The 23,077-nt window shown below is 43.6% G+C and overlaps 1 protein-coding gene across 2 annotated transcripts in view; it reads left to right on the top strand.

Moving 5' to 3' along the window:
* The window catches only part of KIF16B (kinesin family member 16B), a 1,953,564-nt gene that overhangs the window by 412,614 nt on the left and 1,517,873 nt on the right, over positions 1–23,077 (top strand). For both annotated transcript variants that reach the window (XM_069234094.1, XM_069234093.1), the window contains exons 8-10: positions 10,496–10,664; positions 10,770–10,901; positions 17,275–17,450. In XM_069234094.1, the coding sequence (XP_069090195.1) occupies positions 10,496–10,664; positions 10,770–10,901; positions 17,275–17,450 (477 nt within the window). The remainder of the gene's footprint in view (positions 1–10,495; positions 10,665–10,769; positions 10,902–17,274; positions 17,451–23,077) is intronic.

A 23,077-nucleotide genomic window follows, 5' to 3' on the forward strand; every position in this document is an offset into this window, starting at 1 on the left:
TGTCCGTGAAATACTGCCAAATGCCTTTCATAGGTTAACATGGGGGCTGCCTTTAAATATTATTAAAGTGCAGATTCCCTTTAGGGGCAAAAAGAAATATGGAGTTTAAGGTCTCTGAACTCACAATTTAAAAATACATCTTTTAGTAGAGTTTGTTTTTAGATTGTGTGTTTAAAAATGCCACTTTTAGAAAGTAGGCATGTTCTTGCTTAAACCCTTCTGTGACTCTGCTTGTTTGTGTATTCCCTGTCTGGGTCAGTTTGACAGTTGGGCTGTTTGTACCTATCCTCTAGACAGTGACCCAAAGGGAGCTGGGTGCAGCCTGCAGTTCCTGATAGGCCATCTTGGCTGGAGGGGAGGGGATGGGAAGGGAGGAGTGGTCACTTACACCTGAAAGGGCTGTGCATGCCCTCACGCAATGCAGTCCCCAACCCCCTGGTGTGTCTCGGGCGTGGCCTGGGCAAGGCAGGATCTTGAAAACAACAGAGACTTCTCTTTGAAGTAGGCCTACTTCAAAGGCAGAAAGGGGTATAAGAAGAGCACCCAAAACTCCTGAAAATTAGATCACTTCTGGAATCAAGAGGAACCTCTGCCAAAGAGAAGAGCTGAGAAGTGCTGCTCCTGCCTGTGACTGTACTTTGTTGGGCTATCCTGCAGTTGCTGCTCCTGCCTGTGAAAGGGTAAAATGACTGGACTTTGTTGTGCATTCCTGCTTGAGAAGAATCTCCAAGGGCTTGAACTGAGCTTGCCTCCTGTTGTTGAAGTCTCAGGGCCATCAAATACTTCCCCTGCCAGCACGTGGACTTTCTGCTGAGACTCCTGCCCTGCCGAGTTGTGCCCTATCCAGTCCCTGGGCGCTTGAGAGGTGAAGCTAGCAGCTAAGAACTGAAAATCCACGCAAAGTACGCCTTGAGAGGAACCGTTTGATGCATAACCCGCCTCGTGGCTGATAAACAACGTGCCTCCAGCCTTGCGGCTAAAATCGTCACTCCAACTTCAACGCGGCTGGAAGATCAACGCAACGCGCCTGAAGAAACGATGCACAACACCTTTGGTGGCTACTGTTAATGACGCAAGCCCCCACGCAGCACGGTCTCTTGACACAGCGCCTGGATTTCAGCGCAACATCGCTGGGTGTGGAAAAATCAACCCAAAGCCTGCCCGAACCAGAGGTGCCCTTCCGGATCTGCGCATCGCTCTCTTGTGGGAGAGAAGAAATGACGCATGCCGGCTCAACCGAATGAGGAACGACGCACGATCTCGCTTGTGGGTGAGAAATCGATGCATCACTGGCGTTTTTTGACCCACACTCCCCCATGTGGCTTTATTTTGACACTACTCGGCTACTTTTGTGACATAACCGCATTTTCACTGTTTTCTAAGGATTAAGACACTTTTTCTTTTTAAATTCATAACTTGACTTGTGTATGTCGGATTTTTGTCGGTTTGGTCTTGTTTTGTTTAGATAAATTCTAATATTTTTCTAAACCTGTATTATGTCCTTTTGTAGTGTTTTCACCGAGTTACTGTGTGTATTGGTACAAATACTTTACACAATGCTTCTGAAGTTAGGCCTGCCTACTCGTGCCAAGCTACCAAGGAGGTGAGCGGAGGTTAACTCAGGGTGATTCTCCTTTACCCTGACTAGAGTGAGGGTCCTTGCATGGACAGGAGGTAACCTGACTGCCAACCACAGACCCAGTTTCTAAAATTGGTGATCAGCGGTGAGGATTAGTCTTGTATTTTCACTTGACATACAGTGATTAAATGTACACTAGTATTTTTTAGTGCAGACCATCATGTGATCACATACAGCTTGTTTTTGCTTTTTTCTCTTTTGGATTGTTTTTCCTACTTCCATATTTTTGCTGATCTTTAATAGACTTTTTTAACTACATTGAGAACTCTTTTTTTCTGCCTTGGAACTTACACTTTTGTTGATTCTTCATCATGTCTCAATCTGGAGATGCATCAGCTGGAGCTGTTTTTGACTTAGAGAAACTGGAGAGCTATACAGTTGCTCAAGTTGAGGCAGTTTTGCAAACGTCTTGCCTGTCCCATTAAGGGCTCCACCAGGATCAAGAAGCTGCAGAAGGCACTTAGGGCCTGGGTGACAGCCAAAGAAGCTGAGGGGCACACAGAGGGGAAGGAGGAGAATGAGGGTGAGACGGTGCAATCCATACACAATGGTATAGTGGGTGGGCCTGTTAAGTCTAGAGAGAGAATCTCCAGGGCAGGTAGCAGTGTGGCATCCAAGGGCCTGACTCCTGAAGAGTTACAGGACAGACAGGCAGAGAGGGCTCAGCAGTTGGAGAAGTTTAGAATGTAAAGGGAAATGGCAGAAAGGAGGATGGCCATAGAGGAAAAGAAGATACTGCTGGCTCATGAGCTCAGCTTAAGGGAGCTGGATCAGAGGAACCAGTCCAGTAGAGATGATGGTAGCCATATCACAGTGCAGCCCGAGAGGAGGGTCCACATTCCTTACAAACTTGTGAAGGATTACAAAAGGGAGGATGACATATTCTTATGGTTCAAGGGGTATGAGTCTGCTCTCCATTTGAATCTGGTCCCTGAAGCTTATTGGGGAGGGTGGGTCTGTTGAAGCACTTTGAGGTAGAGGGGAGGGATACTCTGACATCCTTAGCAGATCCTCAGGGGCTCACCTACTCTATCATGAAGGATGCCCTACTCACAAGGTATGGTCTCACCCCTGAGCAGTATAAGAGCAAATTTAGGTCCTATAAGAGGAAGGAATCCCAAACATGGTTGGAATGTGTTGATTAATTTTTGCAGGTCACTGGATGGTTGGATGAAGGGCAGTAAGGTGACAACGTATGAGGGGCTTTACAGTGTAATTGCTTGGGAGCACTTGTACAGCTTTTTTCCAGTGCTGCGCCAGCACCTAATTGACAACAAGCTGAATGACCCCAGGAAGCTTGTGCAGGAAGCGGACCGCTGGGAGAGCACCAGGGTCCAGAAGAGGTATGGGGGACACCACGCCAAGGGTGGGCAGGATCCCTCTCAGAAGATGGGGGATAAGGGTAAACAGTGGGAGTTCTCTAAAGGGCCCCAATCTAGTTACCAGGGAAGGATTCCCAGCCCCCCAGGGAAAAGAAGCCATGGTTCTCCAAAGGGAAACCTGTGGAAGGGGATCCACCACGTAAGTGTTATCCATGTGACCAGGTGGTGCATGTGAGGGGGACACACCAAATGCCCCAAGAGTACACTGGCACCCACTGGTTCTCAGTCCCAGGGTTTGGCTAGTGTAGCGCTTGGGGAAGAGTTGATTCCACGTGGGTGGGAGCCAGCTGAGGATGACCCTTGTCTCACTAGGGGACAGTGAGATGGTCCAGAGAACCCTAGTGCCTGGGAACACTAAAAAGTACAGGCAGTGGGTGACCACTATTAGACAGAGGGTGGAGGCTCTGAGAGACAAGGGAGCCAGTGTGACTACAGTGAGGAGTCACCTGGTGCCTGAAGAGCAGATAGATTCCCGTGTACTTCACCAAGTAGTTGTAGTGGACAACTCAGAGTGCCTGTGCAGAGTGGCACAGGTTCCCTTTGAATGGGGGGGAGGGGGTCTCCGGTTCCTTGAAGGTAGCTGCGAGCCCAACCATGCCTGAAATTGTTTGCTTGGCGATGACCTGGAGGACTCCCCTTGGCATGAGGTGGAACACAGGCCACACTTGGAGTATTGGGTCTGCCTGTGTGGGTATGTGTATCCACCAGGTCAATGGCAGCCCGTCACGGTGGTCAGGAGCCCCTGTAATCTGAAACAGTGGCCCAGGGGACTGCCAAAAAGAGGAAGGGCAAGGGGTGCGGGAAACCGACCCCAGAAGTTTCCACGGTCCGGGAGGAGGCGTAGCCTGAGGGTGGTGCCCCGGAGCGTACAGGGGAACAAGTGGCTGAGTTGGGGGAGGTCCCTGAACTGTCACAGTGGCAGCAGGAAGGGGGACCCACCAGGGAGGCATTCTGTGAGGCACAGAAGACATGCCTTACTCTAGTGGGTTTGTGGCAGCAGGCTGCAGACCAGGCGGCTGGCAAGGAGCTAGGATCTCACCTGATTTATTGGGAGGACGGCCTTCTGTATAGTGAGCCTAAGGTTGCTGTGCCTCGGTCAGGCTGTGTGCTGGTGGTACCCCAGTGCTTCAGAGCCTTTTTATTGGGTCTGGCTCATGATGTGCCTTTAGCTGGACATTTGGGGCAGGACAGGACCTTTGAACGGCTAGTCACCCACTTTTCCTTTCCCCCTAATGCGCAAGCACTCAGATGCTCATTGCAGGTCTTGCCAGACTTGTCAGCCGATTGGCAAGAGTGGGGGGGAAATGTAAGGCCCCCCCTCCAACCTTTTCCAGGGGTTGGTGCCCCCTTTGAAAGGGTCGGTATTGACATTGTGGGGCCTCTGGATCCCAAGACAGCCATAGGCAACAGGTCCATCCTGATCTTGGTGGACCATGCCACCCGGTACCCAGAAGCCATTCCTCTGAGGTCAGTCACTTCCTCTGTGGTGAGTTGTGCGTTGATGGGGGCTTTTACCCACTTGCGTTTCCCCAAGGAAGTGGTATCTGATAGGGGTACGAACTTCATATCTATTTATATGAAGCCTCAGTGACAGGAGTGCAGAGTAACGTATAAGTTCACCACTCCTTACCACCCCCAAAGCAATGGTCTGGTTGAAAGATTCAACTGAATCTTAAAAGGCATGATCATGGGCCTGTCAAAGCCCTTGAGGTGGAAGTGGGATGTCCTCTAGCCATGCCTTCTGTTCGCCCACAGGGAGGAGCCTCAAAAAGGGCTTGTATTAAGTCCTTTTGAGTTACTTTATGGCCACCCTGTCAGGTGACCTTTGAGTCTGGTGAAGGAGGGCTTAGAGAAAGCCCCCAGTAAACCTCCACAGGATGTATTTAGTTACACGCTGGCCTTCAGAAACCAGAATGCCCGCTTCAGAGCTCTCGCACAAGAGAACCTAGAAGCAAGCCAGGCAGACATGAAACGGTGGTATGACCAGAATGCCACTCTGGTCGAGTTTCTGCCTGTGAAAAAAATTTGGGTAATGGAGCAAGTGGAGCCTAGTGCGCTCCAAGACAAGTGGACTGGGCCATTTGAGGTGGTGGAGTGCAAGAGCAAAGTCAACTACCTCGTGGACTTGCGGACTCCCAGGAACCTCTTAAGGGTCCTGCATGTGAACAGTCTCAAGACACACTTTGAGCGGACTGAATTGTCCATGCTCCTAGCAACAGATGATGGGGTGGAGGAAGAGAGTGAGCTTCTTCCTGACCTTCTGTCTGCTAGACAGAAAGATGGGTCTGTGGAGGAAGTGAACCTGTCCCCCTCCCTGACCTCAAAACAGCAGAGGGACTGTCGCCAGGTATTGGGTTAGTTTGCTGCCCTGTTCTCCCTGATCCCAGGGGTCACATACTTGTTCGCACATGATGTGGACACTGGGGACAGTCCCCCCATTAAACAGAAGGTTAACAGGGTGACTGATAAGGTCAGGGCTAACATCAAAGATGAGGTGTCTAAGATGTTATCCCTAGGGGTGATTGAGTTTTCTAGCAGTCCTTGAGCCAGCCCTGTGGTCTTGGTCCCAAAGGCTGCTGCTCCAGGTGCCACCCCAGAACTTCTCTGTGGACTACCAGTGTCTCAATGCAGTCACTAAAACTGATGCGCACCCCATCTCCAGAGCTGATTAGCTCATCGATCGGTTGGGAGCTGCCCAATACCTCAGCACCTCCCTGTTATGTTTAGATAAATATTACCTATTTTTCTAAACCTGTGTTGTCCTTTTGTAGTGTTGTCACTGTTTTACTGTGTGTTGGTACACATACTTTTCACATTGTTTCTGAAGTTAAGCCTGCCTCCTCGTGTCAAGCTACCATGTGGGTGAGGTGGGGGTTAGCTGAGGGTGATTCTCCTTTACTCTGACTAGAGTGAGGGTCCTTGTTTGGACAGGGAGTAACCTGGCTGCTAACCAAACACCCCATTTCTAACACTGCCCATTGAACGGATAGCCATGTTCAAAGTTTACTGCTTAGTTCATAAAACAACCAACACTGATCAATCACACTAGTAGCTAAGAAACTGAAGCTCCCAGGCAGCTCCCATTAACTCCAGAGTACAGACTTCTTACTGCTTGAAGCCTAGCCTTTACCTTGAAAAGTGTATTTTATGGAACTCGATCTCCATCTGATGTACAGTTTACCTTCACTACCAACTTTCAAAACAACTTAAATATTTTCTCCCTAACATGTTCTTCCCAAACTCCACCTAACTTTAATGCTGACTGAAATTTCAAAGGTGTAAAGAGTGCTACGTTAATATGACTATTTTTTTTCCATACCAAATTTTGTTGAGTTTTACCTAAGAGCACAGGCCGACTTGGCCAGCAAATATAAAAGAAAAAGGGGATCTCAAATAAACATATACAGTAACAAAAAGTGTGCACAGAAATATCTTCCCACGCCGCCCTGCCACCTGACATCAAGTCAGATGGTACACTTCAGAGAATGTTGCGTAGGGTCATCCCATTTGTCCCATGCGTTTATACATCTATTCAGATCTCTACTTCAGTCGAGACGCTCTCTGTGGGGGCTGGCTGCAAAATAATCCCCATATAATCTGTGTCTGCCAAATGTTGTTTCTGAGGGCGTCCCCTGGCCAGATACAGCACAACCTTTAAGCCCATGCATTGGTCCAGCCCTCTCTACCACACCGGTGGGGTAGCTTGGCTTTCCATACTCAGGCAATGTCTCTCTTTGCCAAGGTCCGACCTAAAAACAGGAGGGCACTCTTGTACCTATTGCCCTCAGGACCATCAGCGACATGCAGGAGAGTCAGCCTTGGTTCCAAAGGCAGTGTTCAAGAGAACACTGTGCATAGGCAGGAAGTCACCCAATCCCAGAATCTATTCAAGATCGTGCATTCCAATACTCTATGTAGGAAAGTGCCTTTCTCTGATTGACAGTGTAGGCATAGTGGAGAACCTACCACTCCCATGTGCCATAGTCAGTATCTTGGATAATACGCCCCATGGTGGTATTTAAGCTGTATGAATCACAGGTGTGCCGACATGGCTGCTTTGTGAGGTGATCTCAGGGCCTTGAACCAGTCATCATCATCCAGGGTCTCATGGTTTGTCTCCCAGGCTATTCTAAAGGTGGGCAGTGTGTGTGGGCTGTGCAAAACTAGGGAATGATATTATTTGGCTATTTTGCGACCGCCTAGATCCCCCAGTGAGGAGTTTACCTTTGGGTTATAGTCAGGGAGGGAGTCATGGTTTTTAATGTAGGTGTAATAGCGTGACAGAGCTGCAGGTAGGGATCGAATTGGCTATGATGAAGACAAAATTCGTGCTGAAGCTTTTGGAAGGATTTCAGGACCGTATCAGTCATTACATCACCCAGGGTGGATATACCTATAGTGTCTCATTTCCTAAACCCTTCCAGGTGCAGCTCAGAGCCATGCCACAACGGTCTGCTCTGCAAGCTTCTCCCACCATGCGAATATGACTATTAATTTTAGCTTTCTTTATTCCACCAATCAAGGGTAACTTCTCCTTACTGTACCCTTGTGCTGCAGCAGTATGATCACAGCCTCGCTAACTAACTATTAACTGCTTCTATAAAGGATTACTAAATGACATTTGTGGACGACCTCCACCTGATGTGGAGCAAGAATTCCTGTTCCTTATTTGCCCGTTTACTATGTCTTTGTAGTCTGCTCGTGTGATATTCCTCCAGTTTTAGGGGACTATTGTTACAACTGACTTGTTAGTTGTGTTCTTGATTTTTTTTTTTTTTTTTTTTTTTTAGTGTTCTGTTGCCTACTTATGTTTTCCACAGTTTTCTTTTATCTGACTTTTTCATTGAACATTGTATATATTGTGCAGTTATATGCGCAAAGCGCTATGGTCCTTTACGGCCTAGTACATGTTATATTAAAATCGTAATCATTTTAAAAAATAAAACATTGCTAAAACCACGCCTAAGCAAACAACGCAACTAGCACAGTGTCCCACAATAGACTTTCCATACTGAACTTAGACGCAGCCAGCACAGTGACAAAGTACTTTCATGTGGTAACCTGTTCTTCTTGTGTCGTTCTTCAACGATATTCAGCGCAACCGTGCAACTGGCTAGTTTATGATTATGCACACCACACCCATTCAGCAAGGACCGCTTTGAACTCAGCACAACATTTACATAATCCCCTCCTGCCACCCTCTTTGCATGCCATACCATTCCCAGTTTTACTTTTATAGTTACCTACTATCGTGAACTCGTCTACCACAGCAGCAATCTACTGCCGAAAACGTCTAACCCTTGAATCTCCTTGCACTGGCCTGTTCATCCACCCGAAGGTCCTCTTTAATTGATCAACACCAGAATGAGTCTGAATAAACTGGCGGGCACACGTTCCTTAAATGCAAAGCTCTTACAGCCTTCTTTAGGACAGAGCACATTGATTACATAAGACATTCAAGGCTGAAAACTCAATCCTTGACCCTTCATGGAGTGTCTGCTTGTACAAAGAACGTGTACAGCTAGAGCTGGGAAAGTGCAAAAGCAATACTTTGACATGATTTTACCTGCAGACTTTGGTTGAATGGCTCTTTAAGACTTGCTGTTTGTAATGTGATGCTGTGTTTATAAATTGTAATTTCTATTTCAGGGCTTAGGTTGGGTTGTGCGCCCTACTTTGAGTGAGTTTTAGGAAAAGAATCCCTCACCTCAGTTGTGTCATTATTATAGCTCCCTACTTCCGCTTATTTTGAAGGAGAATGAGAAGTACCCAAACTAAAATAATACTCGCTTAATCTTCACTGTGTGACCTCAATCACAGTGTGAGCTGTAAACCATTGCTCATTGGGAGGGAGGTCTAACTCAAGTGTGAACACTACAGAGCTGGAGTCCAATTAGAACCTCCCCGAGGCCTGGGAGGTGTTGCCAGATACAATTATTCTTATTGATGTGGGAAAGAGCAGTTAAGGCTGTTGGGCAGAGCCGGGGTCTAAAGGCTCAAGTCGCCATGGCCCGACCTCGTTTCACTTATATTCTCTCAGAGAGTGAAAACTCTTCAGGTCTGAGGGTCCATGGGGCTGGGAAAAATGGTGCACAATTTACAAAATTGTCTATAACTTAATGAATTGTGAGTGATCAAAAGGTTCAATTTGTGGTCCGAATGCGCATCCTCAGATTTTTTTATGGCTGCTAATTTCACGTTTTACCGAGTAAAATACGCAATATATGGTGACTTTTCCACAGTAGTGGCTGTGGATGTTAAGGCTTGACACTGTCTATTTTCTCTAACGATATATGCAAAATGCGTTGCACGTTGCCTCATCAATAATTTTGTTGGTATGTGTAAATAATTTGCATAATGATTTTTAAATGTATTTCCAGTGTATTTAGAGGTTTGGAAAGCGTAAAACCCCGCTCCCCACATATGGGAAGCGCCAGCATTCTTCATCTGGAAAATAACATTTCCATGTGAAGTACGTATGCTAATACATTTCATCTGTGGTACCTCTTTGGATTGTACTCCCTGCTGAGAGCCCACGGGCAGGACCGGCTTTAGCGCTGGTGGCACCCTGTGCGACAGCCTTTTTTGGCGCCCCCACCCCATGCCCACTTCCGCGGATTCCCTCACTACCAGCCGGCAAAAATGCGCTCATCTCGCCACAGCCCATCTCTCACATACATTTAATTTGTTTTAAAGCGCTTGTAAAGGCTGGCTTTACTAATCCACTCAGCTATCCACATAGCATACAAATCTGTTCTTTACAGCAGGCGCATTAACTCTTTGTGCTACATTATGGTGAGTCAAAATTGCCAGTAGATACAGGCGATCTCTCTCTCTTGCTAGAACATTAATCACAAGCGTTATCTTGATATTTTAATTGTTTTCTGAAGGCTAGACGCGCAAGAAACTGTCCAGATAGTGCTTTTAAATCGCAAATTTCGTAAATTATTGGTAAACACAGCGCCCCCCTGGGGTTCGCGCTACCCCATCCCTCACCCCTCCAATCTAGGTCAGCACCCGGTACGGCCGCACCGCCCTAAAGCCGGTCCTCCCTACGGGGTAAGTACACGGAAGTTTGAATACCATTTTTGCAGTTCTCGAAAAGACAGACATGCATACATCACTGACTGAAACTAAGGATGCCTAGATTTCTGACTTTTAGACAGTAAATATCGGTGCATTGGCACCATAAACATTATTTGAAAGATAATGCTAATATACAGTCTTGAATATGTTCTCTCTATGAATGTAGAGTTGAAGGAATGGTTCCTTTCTGGTACCATGATCTTTTCTGCTGAACGTAAGCCACCCGCAGCGAGTAGTTAAAAGAAATAAGTGATGAATATATGAGAATTACATTTTAGCAGATAACTACAATTCATCGTATGAAATAACGTACAAGAAAAATAAAATGCATATTGTGTTATTTTTGACTTTATGTATTCAAAACATTTATTTTCATTATTTTCCTTAGGCTAAATTTGATGCTGAAATGCCTTGTGAAACAGTTAGCAAGATTCACCTGGTGGACCTGGCTGGAAGTGAGCGGGCAGACGCCACTGGTGCCACAGGTGTGCGACTGAAAGAAGGAGGCAATATAAACAAATCTCTAGTGACTCTGGGAAATGTCATTTCTGCCTTAGGTATGCCCCTTGGATGCATTGCTGTTATTAAAAATTAAAATGTTTCGCCATGTGTGCAATTTCTTTTCTTTTCTTCAACAAATGCGTTTATTTCCCCTTTCACAGCCGATTTATCTCAGGATGCTGGGAACTCACTTGCGAGGAAAAAGCAAGTATTTGTGCCTTACCGGGATTCTGTTCTGACCTGGCTGTTAAAAGACAGTCTAGGAGGAAACTCCAAAACCATAATGATTGCCAGTGAGTACGTGGTTAATTTCTAGCATAAAGTGTCATTTGATAAGCTCAGAAATACCTCTTGGTTGATTCAAGAGTAAACTTGTGATCTCTTGTACAATTAATCCAGAAAACCTGAATGTTATTGGCTGCTGTTCTCCGACAGTACTGCCCTTCCCAAAACGCTCACCTGCTGAATGAGGCATGCTTCCCAGTAGCAGCCTCTGCCGCAAATCTCAAGGGGATGGGCGGGCAGGATGAGGGACGTGGGGACACTGGAGGGACGGGCAGTTGGGGGGATGGGAATAAAAAAAAACATACCTTTTACCGTTGTCGCGTTGCTCCTCTTCCTTCCCTCAATGTGGTGTCCCAGCATTCACTGGGACACCAGCACCAGCTCCCCAGCAATTCTGGCGCTGCTTTCATGTTAAACCTAGCATGAAAGCAACACCAGGATTGCTCTGAACGGCTCAGACTGATGCTCAGACACTGCCCTGTGGTCTGTGCAGTTTCTCCAGCCCATCTGTTAAACATAGCCGGGGTGGAGAAACTTAAGTGCACATGTGTGTTTGGCTAGCCACACATGCATACTTAGGTGCACTCCCTCCTCCTCCCCCTTTCCAGGGCCCATCTCCGCCCCTCCGTGAACGTGCTGGCTGATCCAGCAGCTGAAAGATAACAGAATAATTAAATATCGTTTCATCTTTTGGTCCCTGGCTTAGCCAGGGGTGCAACGCTCCCGCTCCTTCGCCATTGCAAAGGAGCCGCCCCTGCTTCCTAGAGAAATGCAGTGAATAGCTTGCTGTGTTTTGCTGTTTTCTTCTGGGAAAGTCACAGGCTGAAGGTATCCTAGAGTACATGATAAGTTTGTAGGTGAATATTATTTAGTAACTATTGCAAATTAATGGTACTCATTATGAGTCTGGTTACAAAACAAATACTAAAGTGCTTGTGTCACAGAATTGTGTGTTTTTCTTACATGAGTAGGTCAGACTTTCACACACCTCTTTAATAGGTTTATTTATGTACAGAAAAATGTGTACCTAAAATATATATATATTTAATCAGCCTTGTCCGGCATTTTGATTCACAAGAAAGTAGGAGTTAGGGAGCCCATCATTTGGATGTTTTTTTTTTATGTGGCAAGTTTCTGTTTTAATGCACTAGATCTTGAAGCTGCAGCTAGTCCAGAATGTGCTAATGATCCTAAGAGGAGGACTGCATACATTACTATGTTTTCGTTAGACTGTGGCCCCTTCATTACTTCCTACGAAAAAAGGAGTTTTTTAAAACATAAGTAATAGCTCACAAAGCTGTCTTTATGAATTCCCCAAACTTCCTCAGGGGTTTGTTATTGTTTGACATCTCCCAAGCTTTTACAATAATTTCAGACGTTGACCTCCATGGTCAACGTCTAGGATAAAAATACCTTGTAAATCTATTGTGCTTAAACTATCTAGTATCAAATGTTTTTTTGAGATATGTTACCATTATGCTGCTCCGTGCATGTCATTCAGTCAGCCTTGAACTTATGAAAATGTGAGCCAAAACATTTGCAATCCGAACCCAGGCCCTAAACATTTCACACATCTATTTTTGCATTTTGTAAAACTGCGTCTTGCCAGCTATACTGTGAGAAAGTGGATTATTAGTTGGGTTGGATTGCAGGCCACCACATGTAACGATGTCACTATTCTTGTTTGGTCCGGTAAAGGTTTCCGTAATTTAAACCAGAGGTCAGCCCTGATAGCAATGGCACCAGAGCAGACAGGCTTAATTTAAGAAAATAGGTAAAACTTTTAGAAGTACCAAAATAGTTAAAAAGACGAAAACACAACAAAAACCCCACACCAATTTATAAATGTTGAGAATAACTTGGTGAACAGAATGACAAATCCAGTGAGTGGAAGTGGAGATATGAATTATTAGTTTTAAGTAAAAATAGCACTGAAAAGCTTCCAGTGACAACCAAGGTCATCCGATTGTTTTCGGCCCAGGACCTAGGTGCGATTTAAGACAGGCCTTTATGGAGCGCGGGTCAGCTATGGAAACCAGGTTCAACCCTGTCGGAAGTTTTACCTTGAGACTTAGTTTCTAAAATGAAAGTTGTAAGAATTTGGGTTATTAGTTGAGAGGGGTTGAAGCCGTACTCAAACAATAAACACAATCATTGTCAGGTTGAACTACTATGGTCACTAAATTAACCTTTGCTTAACCCTTTGGTAGTGTGCCACAAAGCAGTCAGGCTTAACTTAAAGGACATGTATAGAGTATTTCTGCAGCACACACATAGTAGTAAAGTGATAACACAAGGCAAATCCCAAACCAATCTAGAAAAAGAGTAAATTCTAATAAATAAAATTACACCAAAACTAACAACATCCAATCAGTAGAACCGGAGATATGCATTTTCAAAAAGCACAAAAAAATTCAGGCTGACCCCATTGATGAGCTGGCTGGGTACAGGTGTCAAGTTGTCATGCTCTATTGGTTCCAATTAGGCTGCTGATCTGGAGCTGTGAGGTGCTGCAATGCAAGGTCCTGCGTTGAGTAGCATTGTGCGGAGGCGGTTCCGATGAGGCTACTTATCGGGATACTGGCAGAAGGCACAAATGGTTAGAACAAGAAAACACAGACTTTCTTAAAGTGACATTTTTAGATAGTTGACTTAAAATCCAACTTTACCTTTAATGAGGATTTTTTAATTACAATTAATTTGAGTGTAAACATAATTTTCCTATCTGCTTCCAAACTTGTTATCACTTAGTAAATGTAGTAAGGTCACACAATGTTCTTCTTGGTTCTTGGTTATTTTTACCATCGAATTGGATTTGAAATAACTATTAAAAAGTCTTTGAATTATATTTACAACTGGTCCCTAACCAAAATTAGCATTATTTAGTATAATAATGTAATCCTGTGCTTTCCTATGGAACAGCCAGCCGCGCTACAGTGAAAATAGCATTCAGGTCTTTTTGACTGTTAGGACGTGTAACATTTAAATCCAACATGTCCTACTTTTAAATGCCATGCTGCCTGCCTTAAGGATTATACGGCCTGGATAGGTGTTGCATTAATATTTAAAAGGAAGATTTTGACTGTCAAAATGGTTTCTTTTGTCAGGTTGTATTGTGGTTTAAAACGTCCACAGCCAGACTGCAATGGTAGGCCTACAGTCATGTTTGCACTGTCACTGTAGTGACAGCACAGTAGGTGCTGCACTTCACTAGTGACATTTAACTTACAGGCTCTAGGTACACTCTCTGCCATTTAATAGGGACTTATAGGTAAGTTAAGTACGCCAATTGGGATTTTTTTTTCCATATTTCGTTATTATTTTTAACAGTGTTACATCTCCCCTAATTCCCCCCCTACGCGAACCAACTGTGGAGGAGTTCACATTCAGCATATATTGTGTATAATTAGGTCACTAGCAGTACATGATCATCATACAGTTCACAACTTTGACATATCTTAAGGATCAGCCACATGCACTGTGTCCTGGTTAGCAGAGTCCCAGTGTGCAAAGAAACAGCAACATCAGTCCACAAATAATGATGGAGACCATGCAAAGAGAGGCATTTTCCCACAGTTACTATGAAAATAAGCTTAGCCATCTTTTAGTGAATTGCTGTAACATAAATTATCCCATATCCTGTTGTATATCTGAGGACTTCTGCTTCTAAGAGTGAGGAGGTACCAGGCTGGGTGTCCGAAGGCTGAAGCCATCACCCTTTTATGCTACCTTCCTGCTGGCAAACAGCACAGCTTTCTAGAATTCCTATGGGGCTATTGAGGCATTTTCTGAAACTTCCTCCAATCAGTTGCCCTGAGGTTGATAGGACGTGACAGGCCTCTAGCAAGGGGGGCATGTGTAACACATCTTCACCGTCCCATCCTGTGACAATAAACATGTATGAAGTGCCTTTTTGGGGCTTCTTGGCACCAACACACCCTGCAAGAGAGGGCCTTCAAGTGCGAGTATCATTACAAACTTTGTATTGTGAGACCACCAACCGCTAGCTGGCCCGGATTCTGACGCGCATGACTTGTTCTCTTGGAGTCGACCATCCCAGTAGACACTGAAGAACCCAAGCACTAATCCTTTAGTCTGCGCCTAGGCTAGGGTGCTCAAACTGACCAGGGAGGTGCTCTGTTGATTTACCTGCATGATTTCTGCCATATTGGTCCTCCCTTCTCAAGCAACTCCTGAGTTTCAGAGAGATGCTTTACACCCGACAGAGGGGCTTCAGATAATCGACACTTCAGAGCTTATCTTTCGAGGATTTAATTTGCACATCCATATTCACAAGTTGGAACTGTGGTTCAGACTGGCTTTTTTTCAGCTGCTGTTCTGGGCCTAAGCGAGGGCAAGGAAGGCCTGTTTAAAATTGTCACCCAACCCATGCTTGTCTACTGGTTTGTTCTTTCTGATTCACCACAACCATAAGCCTTGGGTCTTGGTCTTGTGTGTTGTCCACTTACTGCACAGATTAGGAGGGCAAATCTCCAAAAGCTGCTCTACTAACAAATGTCTTAACAGTGCACCAAAAGTCACCACATTCTTCCCATTCACCTATCCTTCAATGTTTTATCCTACCATAGTCGCAAGACTCCTATATTTCATGCATTTTTTCTCACTTTTTTGAACTTGCTCTGCCAAAGACCAAGGTTCTGGCCAAATTGCCTAATCAGCTAATTCAGCCTTCAAATAGACTTGCATGTCATCAACATCCGATTCCATCACGCCTTCATAGTTTTAAGAGTTAGACCAATCTTTCTCTGTAAATTTAAGGGCTTCCAAGGCCAGCTTATGCACAGCCAGTGATGATTCCATATCCTTGCCTAGGAGGACACATGTATTGAGTACCTTGGAATCTGGGGCGCAATAAAAGGAGGACATTCACGGGGGGTTGTGCAGTCACAGGAGCTCAGAAACAATTCAGTGACATTTGTAGAGCCACACATCAGCCTTACCTCTTTGCTTGATCTTGACTACTATCAAAAACATCTGGTAGCATTCTGCGTTTGTACATTATAATCATCCAGGACACTAATAGCCTTGATAAAATTCCTTCCAGAAATTAATAGATGTTGATTGATCCTGTACCTCTGGCTGATCCTTGGATGTTTGTACTCTTTCACCACGGTTAGATTTAAATACCCACAAAGCTAGGAATAATGTTTTGCATTTTTCTAAAGCATGTTTATCAACTGTATATAGCACTATATATTTTTTGTTTCGGTGTCTGTTACAGTGTGTTTTTTGTTTTTCCATGTTTTTGGTAATTGTAAAACCTCTGTGTGCTTTTATATAAAGGTGTGCATAATATGTGTTTTTAGATGTCGATACTGTAATTGAAAATTGAAATGTTCAACATAGGTTGTGTTACCTTCTGATTTTAGTACTCTGATCCAGCAGGTGGCATGCTGATACCTTTATGCCTAGTACTTCACGTTTGGAAAGGTTTTCCCTGTTTGGGAGGGATGGGGAACATTCAGGGTATTGCACCCCACGTGCTACACTATTTGAACCAGTGCTAGCCATCTACTGCTTAAAACGGAACAGCGTCCACCTGTCAACAGGAAACACCACAGTCACAGTCTTGTTAATAGTTTCTACAAATTCCCGAATTGACTGTATCCCTCCTATTACAAAAGGGCCTCTACCAGTGACTGCGAACTCTTTGTCAATGACTCATCCTCCCACTTTGCTGCTGTTAAAGCTTATTTTTTTGAGCGGCAGAGCGCACTATCACCCTCGTAGCAAGTAACTTTATAAAATCACCAGTGATTGAAGGTATTTCGACAAACGAAGTGAGTGTGACGTACAGGTCACGGGCATGCATGGAGAAAAGAAACCTTTCTCAGGTGACCGGCTCTTCTTGAAGGTCAGCCTCTCAAAATGACCGAGCCGCCCCTCCAGGTATTAATGGCAAAAAAATGTCAACCCAGCCATTTCCTGAGAAGTGGGAATTTGCCTGCGACAAAGAAAAGCTAAACAAACTGTTCAGACGCACACAACTTTGCAGCAGAGTAGTAGGTACAAGAGATGTAACTCCGAATGGTCAAGATGAATAGGTTAATGGTTTGAACTGAGTGCGAGCTACCTTGGGGCGTCTTATTCTACAGTAACCCCCAAGGTTACATACTTTTGCGAGTTACGTGCTTTTGAGTGACCTCGATGGCTTTCATTTCTCAGTTTAGGGGCTGTACTGCAATCCATCTCAGACGTTAGTACGGCGCAAAAAGCAATATTCTGGTATATGACATAGAAATAAAAAAAACACAAAAGATATGGCAAAAACACAGTTGTAGATTGCAAATTGTGAACCTTCTACCTGCTAAATGAAGTGGAGGCTTCTGGGTAATTTCTCCATGATTTAAACCTTCACAGCTATTTCACCTGCTGATATCAATTATGGAGAAACGTTGAGCACACTTCGCTACGCCAATAGAGCCAAAAACATCATCAACAAGCCTACCATTAACGAGGACCCGAACGTCCGGTTAATCCGCGAGCTCCGGGCTGAAATCGCACGTCTGAAAGCTCTCCTTGCGCAGGGGAACCAGGTGAGTTCTTAACACAGATACAGGCCTCGTGTTCTGTAGTCATACCGTACATTTGTTTAGAGTTTAATGAGCGAATTATGCTTCCATTACATAGATTTGGAATTAGGCGAGGAAGTGCCTCTTAAACATATGAATGAGGGGGGTGTGGGGGGACGATAATGTGGGGGGGGGGGGGGGGAGGGCGCGGGCGCTATTGTTTCCAATCTGTTGATTTATTTTTTCGCCACATGCTTTAGCTTTTTATATGTTCGAGCTCTGAGATCTTCCAGCACTTTAATAACTTTTCAGAACTTAATTTGTGACAGTGAATTTGGCGCATCCTTTTGACCTTTATTTTTAACCACTGTCGACAAATGTGGATGGAAGAGTACATAGGGCATGAGAGGCCAGTAATGTGGCACAAGTCACGTCACACATTCAGGATGCTGCGGTTTGATGGCGTGAATTGAAATAGTGGGAGTGGAGAATAAAGACTAGATTATCTTGCATTGCTGCACCTCACTTGATGATGAATTGCAGTTTGCTTGCACTAGATTCTAAAACAAATCTATTTTTACATTGCGTGTGTGTCTGTCGCTTTTGTCCCTTTTTTCCATCGTTCTGTATGCCACGTTTTTGTGCCGTTTTAGACCAGCTAATACTCCCTAGAAAGAGGTAGCTACACCCGCACTGGTATTTGTCCCGAGAAATCCTTTTGTCCTAGTTATTTCAGATTGGTACACGGATTTATGATCCAGCACCTTCTTTTTCGTGCCGCTTTTCAGCCTGCTATTTACAATGGCAGCCCAATAGGTTTGCTTATTTTCATTTACTCTCGATAACCTTAGCAACTTTTGGGATGCAATTTGATTTTTATCATCAAAGACAGTAACCGACTGAAAAATACATTTTGATATACCAAATCTTAAGCTTAGGTTTCAAAAACTAAATATCCCTCTAGCCTATACAGTTCTTTTAGGGTTCATGTTTGATACAGTAGTTGTCTCAGCTGAAAGACTGAGTTCCCAGTAAATGGCTTTTCACCTTATTCACCCTTAAATACATCATTGTCCGCATTATCTGTCTGTCCACAGTTTACCACCAATTTTTTCGCAACTGGATTGCTTTATAGTGCTGTATTTTTATTACACACTTGCTCTGAACCAAATATCTATCACCCATAACCATCTAGTCACACTTCAGCCACTATGTGCTACTTCCAAGTCCTGATCCTGCTACCTTCTAGGCCTGGTCCACTGGACCAACTGTACCACTGGGATGGTCGTGCAGCCCCCATCCATCTCTTCAGGAGTTCAAAACGGCATTTACAAACACTCATGACAATTCGAAAGACTACGATTATAGTCGCAGTTTGCAGTAAATATGTGCATTTCATTTCTGTATAATATTTTGGTTAGAGGCATCTAACGGCCCTAGATATGTTTTTCACTAGTCATATGCACACAACTGACGAAATGTACTCATAACTCAACTTTTATTTCAATGAATTAAATGTCCCTCCACCATTGTTCTAGGTCCCCCAAACATTGCTATTTAAAAAATTTCTTATTGAAATGTTGTTGGTGCTAAATAAATAAATGCAATCAAGTAAATATAAAAGCAGACGGTTCTGCTATTAAGTTCTTATGATTTACGTGAATACACATGTCCCAGCAGCAGAAAATCCTGTATTATTGGAGTTGGGTCTCTCCTTCTCCTGTGGATGTTCCTAGTGTAATGAAGCAAACATGGCCACACATAAATGTTCCTTTAGTAAAATCCATTCTTCAGTCAGCTAATATTGTTATTTGGAACTATTGGGTCCCATGTGCGAGTAGAAAAATCCACCCGTTCTCATTCCTGCAGCACTGTATAATGCTGACTCCTGTAAAAGTGTCACTCAGTTATCTTCATCATTCATACTTTTCTATGAAAGCCAAGACTCCTATCTGCATGCTCATTTTTCCTTAGTACATGTGCCCATTTTCCTTTAGTTCTAACTTGAAGCCTACATTTGTAACGGTATGTCTGTAATTCAAAAGATCTTTGGCCAGATGTACGAAAGGATTTTACCCATTCTGTGTCTATGGGAAAAAGCTTTTGTACATATGGCCCCTTTTGTGAAAACGTCTTCAGAATCGCAGTTAAATCATATGAATTGTTAGAATCTGTATTGTGTGTGCTAAGGTTTGACGCATACAAATATTTTGGCATGTGATTATTTAGAAGTATCAGTATACTGAAGAGCTAGCCTAAATTAATTCATATTCAAATGTTGTCATGGATTGTCACATTATTTCTTTCCAGAAGACATGGGCTATCTTTCCCTAAGTTTGTGAAGGTTTTGCCTGTTAATCATGCCCTGTCCTGCCTTCTGCATAATCAGACCTAAAAAGGGGAGTATCCTATAACCCCCACCTGCTTAGGATACTAATCAAAGCAAACTCACAACAGTTAGCAGGCAAGGGATAAATACAATGATTATTTCGAACAACCAATATTAACTCTTGGTTTCAAGGGGTAAATTATTTGCCCTTATTTATTCCATTCCATTTATTCACAACATACAGCATCAGTCTCATTGGAGAGTAACTTGTCTCTTATTCTAACAGCATGGCAAAAATATATACAATTCTAAATGCATTCGTATTTACAACACACATTTCTTACAAACAATACACCGATAATTTCAAACATAACACAAATCTGAAAGAAACTAAGAGAAAACGTGTGCCCATCTACAAGATTTTTTACAGATAGTCACATTAACACAATTCACAATGTGATCTAATCTCATCTGGTAACCAAGGGTCTTGCACCCAGCTGTACAATACCTAAATGTTTATTGGAAAGGTATTATGTAGTGCTAAACTACTTATGTTTATCAATTCATTATCACTCCAAGCCCTTGATTCCAATTGGAAACCAATTGGAATCAAGGGATTGGAAAAATCTTGTAGATGGGCACACGTTTTCTCTTAGTTTCTTTCAGATTTTTGTTATGTTTGAAATTATCGGTGTATTGTTTGTAAGAAATGTGTGTTGTAAATACGAATGCATTTAGAATTGTATATATTTTCGCCATGCTGTTAGAATAAGAGACAAGTTACTCTCCAATGAGTCTGATGCTGTATGTTGTGAATAAATGGAATGGAATAAATAAGGGCAAATAATTTACCCCTTGAAACCAAGAGTTAATATTGGTTGTTCGAAATAATCATTGTATTTATCCCTTGCCTGCTAACTGTTGTGAGTTTGCTGTCCTGCCTTCTGTGCGCAGGAGACCCAAGGGCGATTTCTCAATTTGGTTTAAGTTGAATCTCAGCCTAAAAGTGACAGTGATAGACTCTGCAAGCGTTGCCTTTCAAGTTTTACACATTAAGGATCATTTGAGTCCATTTCAATTTCATAGGATTACCTATTATAGTAAGGATTTTTCAAATTCTGCCTGTGTTTACTTCAGAGAATTGTTTTATTTCCTAAGCTATTTGACTGTATCCTCGGATAAAGTCGCAGCACCTCTAAAATACATTGTGGAAATTTTAAAGCTAAGTTCACTTTGTGCCTGGAGGAGCTGTACATCAAGAGTTCTGAAATTTGGGAGGCCCTCAGTGGAAAGAGAGGGTTTAAGTTGGGTCATTACCTAGCAGAGCACGATTTGGTGGATCTGTTCTCTTATTTTAGAGGGGACGACCGTATCCTATCCTCTTCCAGAGGCCTTGGTCGGGCCTCTACTATGAATTATATCTTTGTCACCAGAAATTTCCACCACAGTTTTCAAGGTGCACAGTATTAGAGACGGGGGGGGGGGTGGGGATGTAACACACTGACTGCAGTCAGTCTCTTTCCAGTTCGTAAGGTTAACCCTGGGGCTGCCACAGTTGAGATTTCCCAACACTCAAAAGATGGCTTAAAACTAATCTGTTTTCTTTAAGAATCTAAGTTCACTTCTAACATCCCAGTGGCTAAACTCCAACTGCTGTTCTTGGGCAGAAGAGAGTGGGCAAGTACTTTATGCTCAGTACAGCTCCCTATACATAGGCATCAGGAATCATTTAATGAAGCCTATTAGACCAGTTCTGATATGTCCACATTGGTTTGATGGACCTTGTTCCGCGGCTAACTGCCTATTGCAAAGTTCCCATGTATCAACCACTATGTATCCCCAGGCAGTCGCAGAGGCAAGGAGAAGTTATAAGCTAACCATTAGGGAGAGGAATACGTTTTTAGTTAGCAAAGAACTGGAATAACTGGAGCTAGCTGCAACCAGGAAGTGTAGCTAAGTATTGTGGAGCACAGTTAATAACATTAGACTGAGAGATGCACCGCCTAACCCTTTATTATCCTGTTACGTTGCTGGCCAAGCGTGGGTAGCCCATTTTAGCGCAATGTATTAAGTAGAGAAGGACAGGACACTATTCAACTAATTGAGTACCAGACTAGTAAATCCACCGCCTTGCAACTTTCAAGTGAGGTTGTGGAAGTGATAAATCATAGTTTGGGTAGGAAGGCTCCAGGTCCTGATGGGGTTCCTGTGGATCTTATAAAAAGTAACAGCGAACTCTGGGGCCCCTTGGTCACTAGTTTATTTAAAAATTATTTTAGCTTCAAAATTCCAGAGCCCTGGACCCTGTCGATTATCGCCTCATCTTTAAGAAAGGGGACTGTAACCTGACGAATTGCTATCACCCTATATCTCTTATAGACAGCACAGTTAACATTTTCAGCAGAGTACTTTTTAAAATTTTAAAGAAATTGGTCTAACTAGAATAATATTTTATCCCCGTTCCAAAATGGCTACTGTCCTGGACTGGATACGATGGAACAATGCCTAAACTTACAACTAATCCTGGGAAAATACATAATATCTAGACAAAACCCACTGTACCTAGATTTCATGGACCTGTCCAGTGCTTTTGACTCAGTCAACAGGACCAAGCTTCGGTTATTGCTGTTGGATTTAGGCATTGAGGTCACCATCGTAAATTTTCTTTACATTTTTCACGAAAATCTGTCATAAAGACATGGCCCGCCGGGGAAACCTAAGACACTTTCCATCGTGCCCGTGTGGTCCGGCAGGGGTGCATTTTGGCCCATTTTCTGTTCATCCTATATAATAACAGCTTATGTCCCCATCTGGTAGTTGTCACCATCAACATACAAAAGATTGCAAATATCTTAGTCCCAGCATTATTGTATGCCAATGATGCTGGGTTGAAAGCAAGGACACCAAGAGCCCTGTGAAGCTTAGTGGAAGCCTTTGTTTCGTTTATGGGTAATTTTGAGTTATCAACTAATTTTGGGAAATCCCACATCATGGTGTGTGGGCCATTGAAGAATTTGGCCTCCTTATCATTTAAGAATAGGTATATGAATGAGTAGTATGAGCAATTTTAATTATCTTGTGTTACTTTTAAGACAGGTGCTCTTAGCAGCCCAAGCTGAATATTTCACGTCTGAAGCTTAATATTTCACGTATGAAGCTGAATAGGGCAGCCGGGGATAGCCTAAATCTCTTATACTTAACTTTCAAAGGCTCAATCGCAGCCAGCTCAGCCCTTATCTCTTCAACTGTCCTCCTCTTACTGGCTTTACAGTTCCTTTGTTACCATGGTAGAATCATGGCATCACGTGGAATATCTGAGTGC

Source organism: Pleurodeles waltl, chromosome 5 (assembly GCF_031143425.1).
Source record: "Pleurodeles waltl isolate 20211129_DDA chromosome 5, aPleWal1.hap1.20221129, whole genome shotgun sequence".
In the NCBI taxonomy this organism is placed as follows: domain Eukaryota; kingdom Metazoa; phylum Chordata; class Amphibia; order Caudata; family Salamandridae; genus Pleurodeles; species Pleurodeles waltl.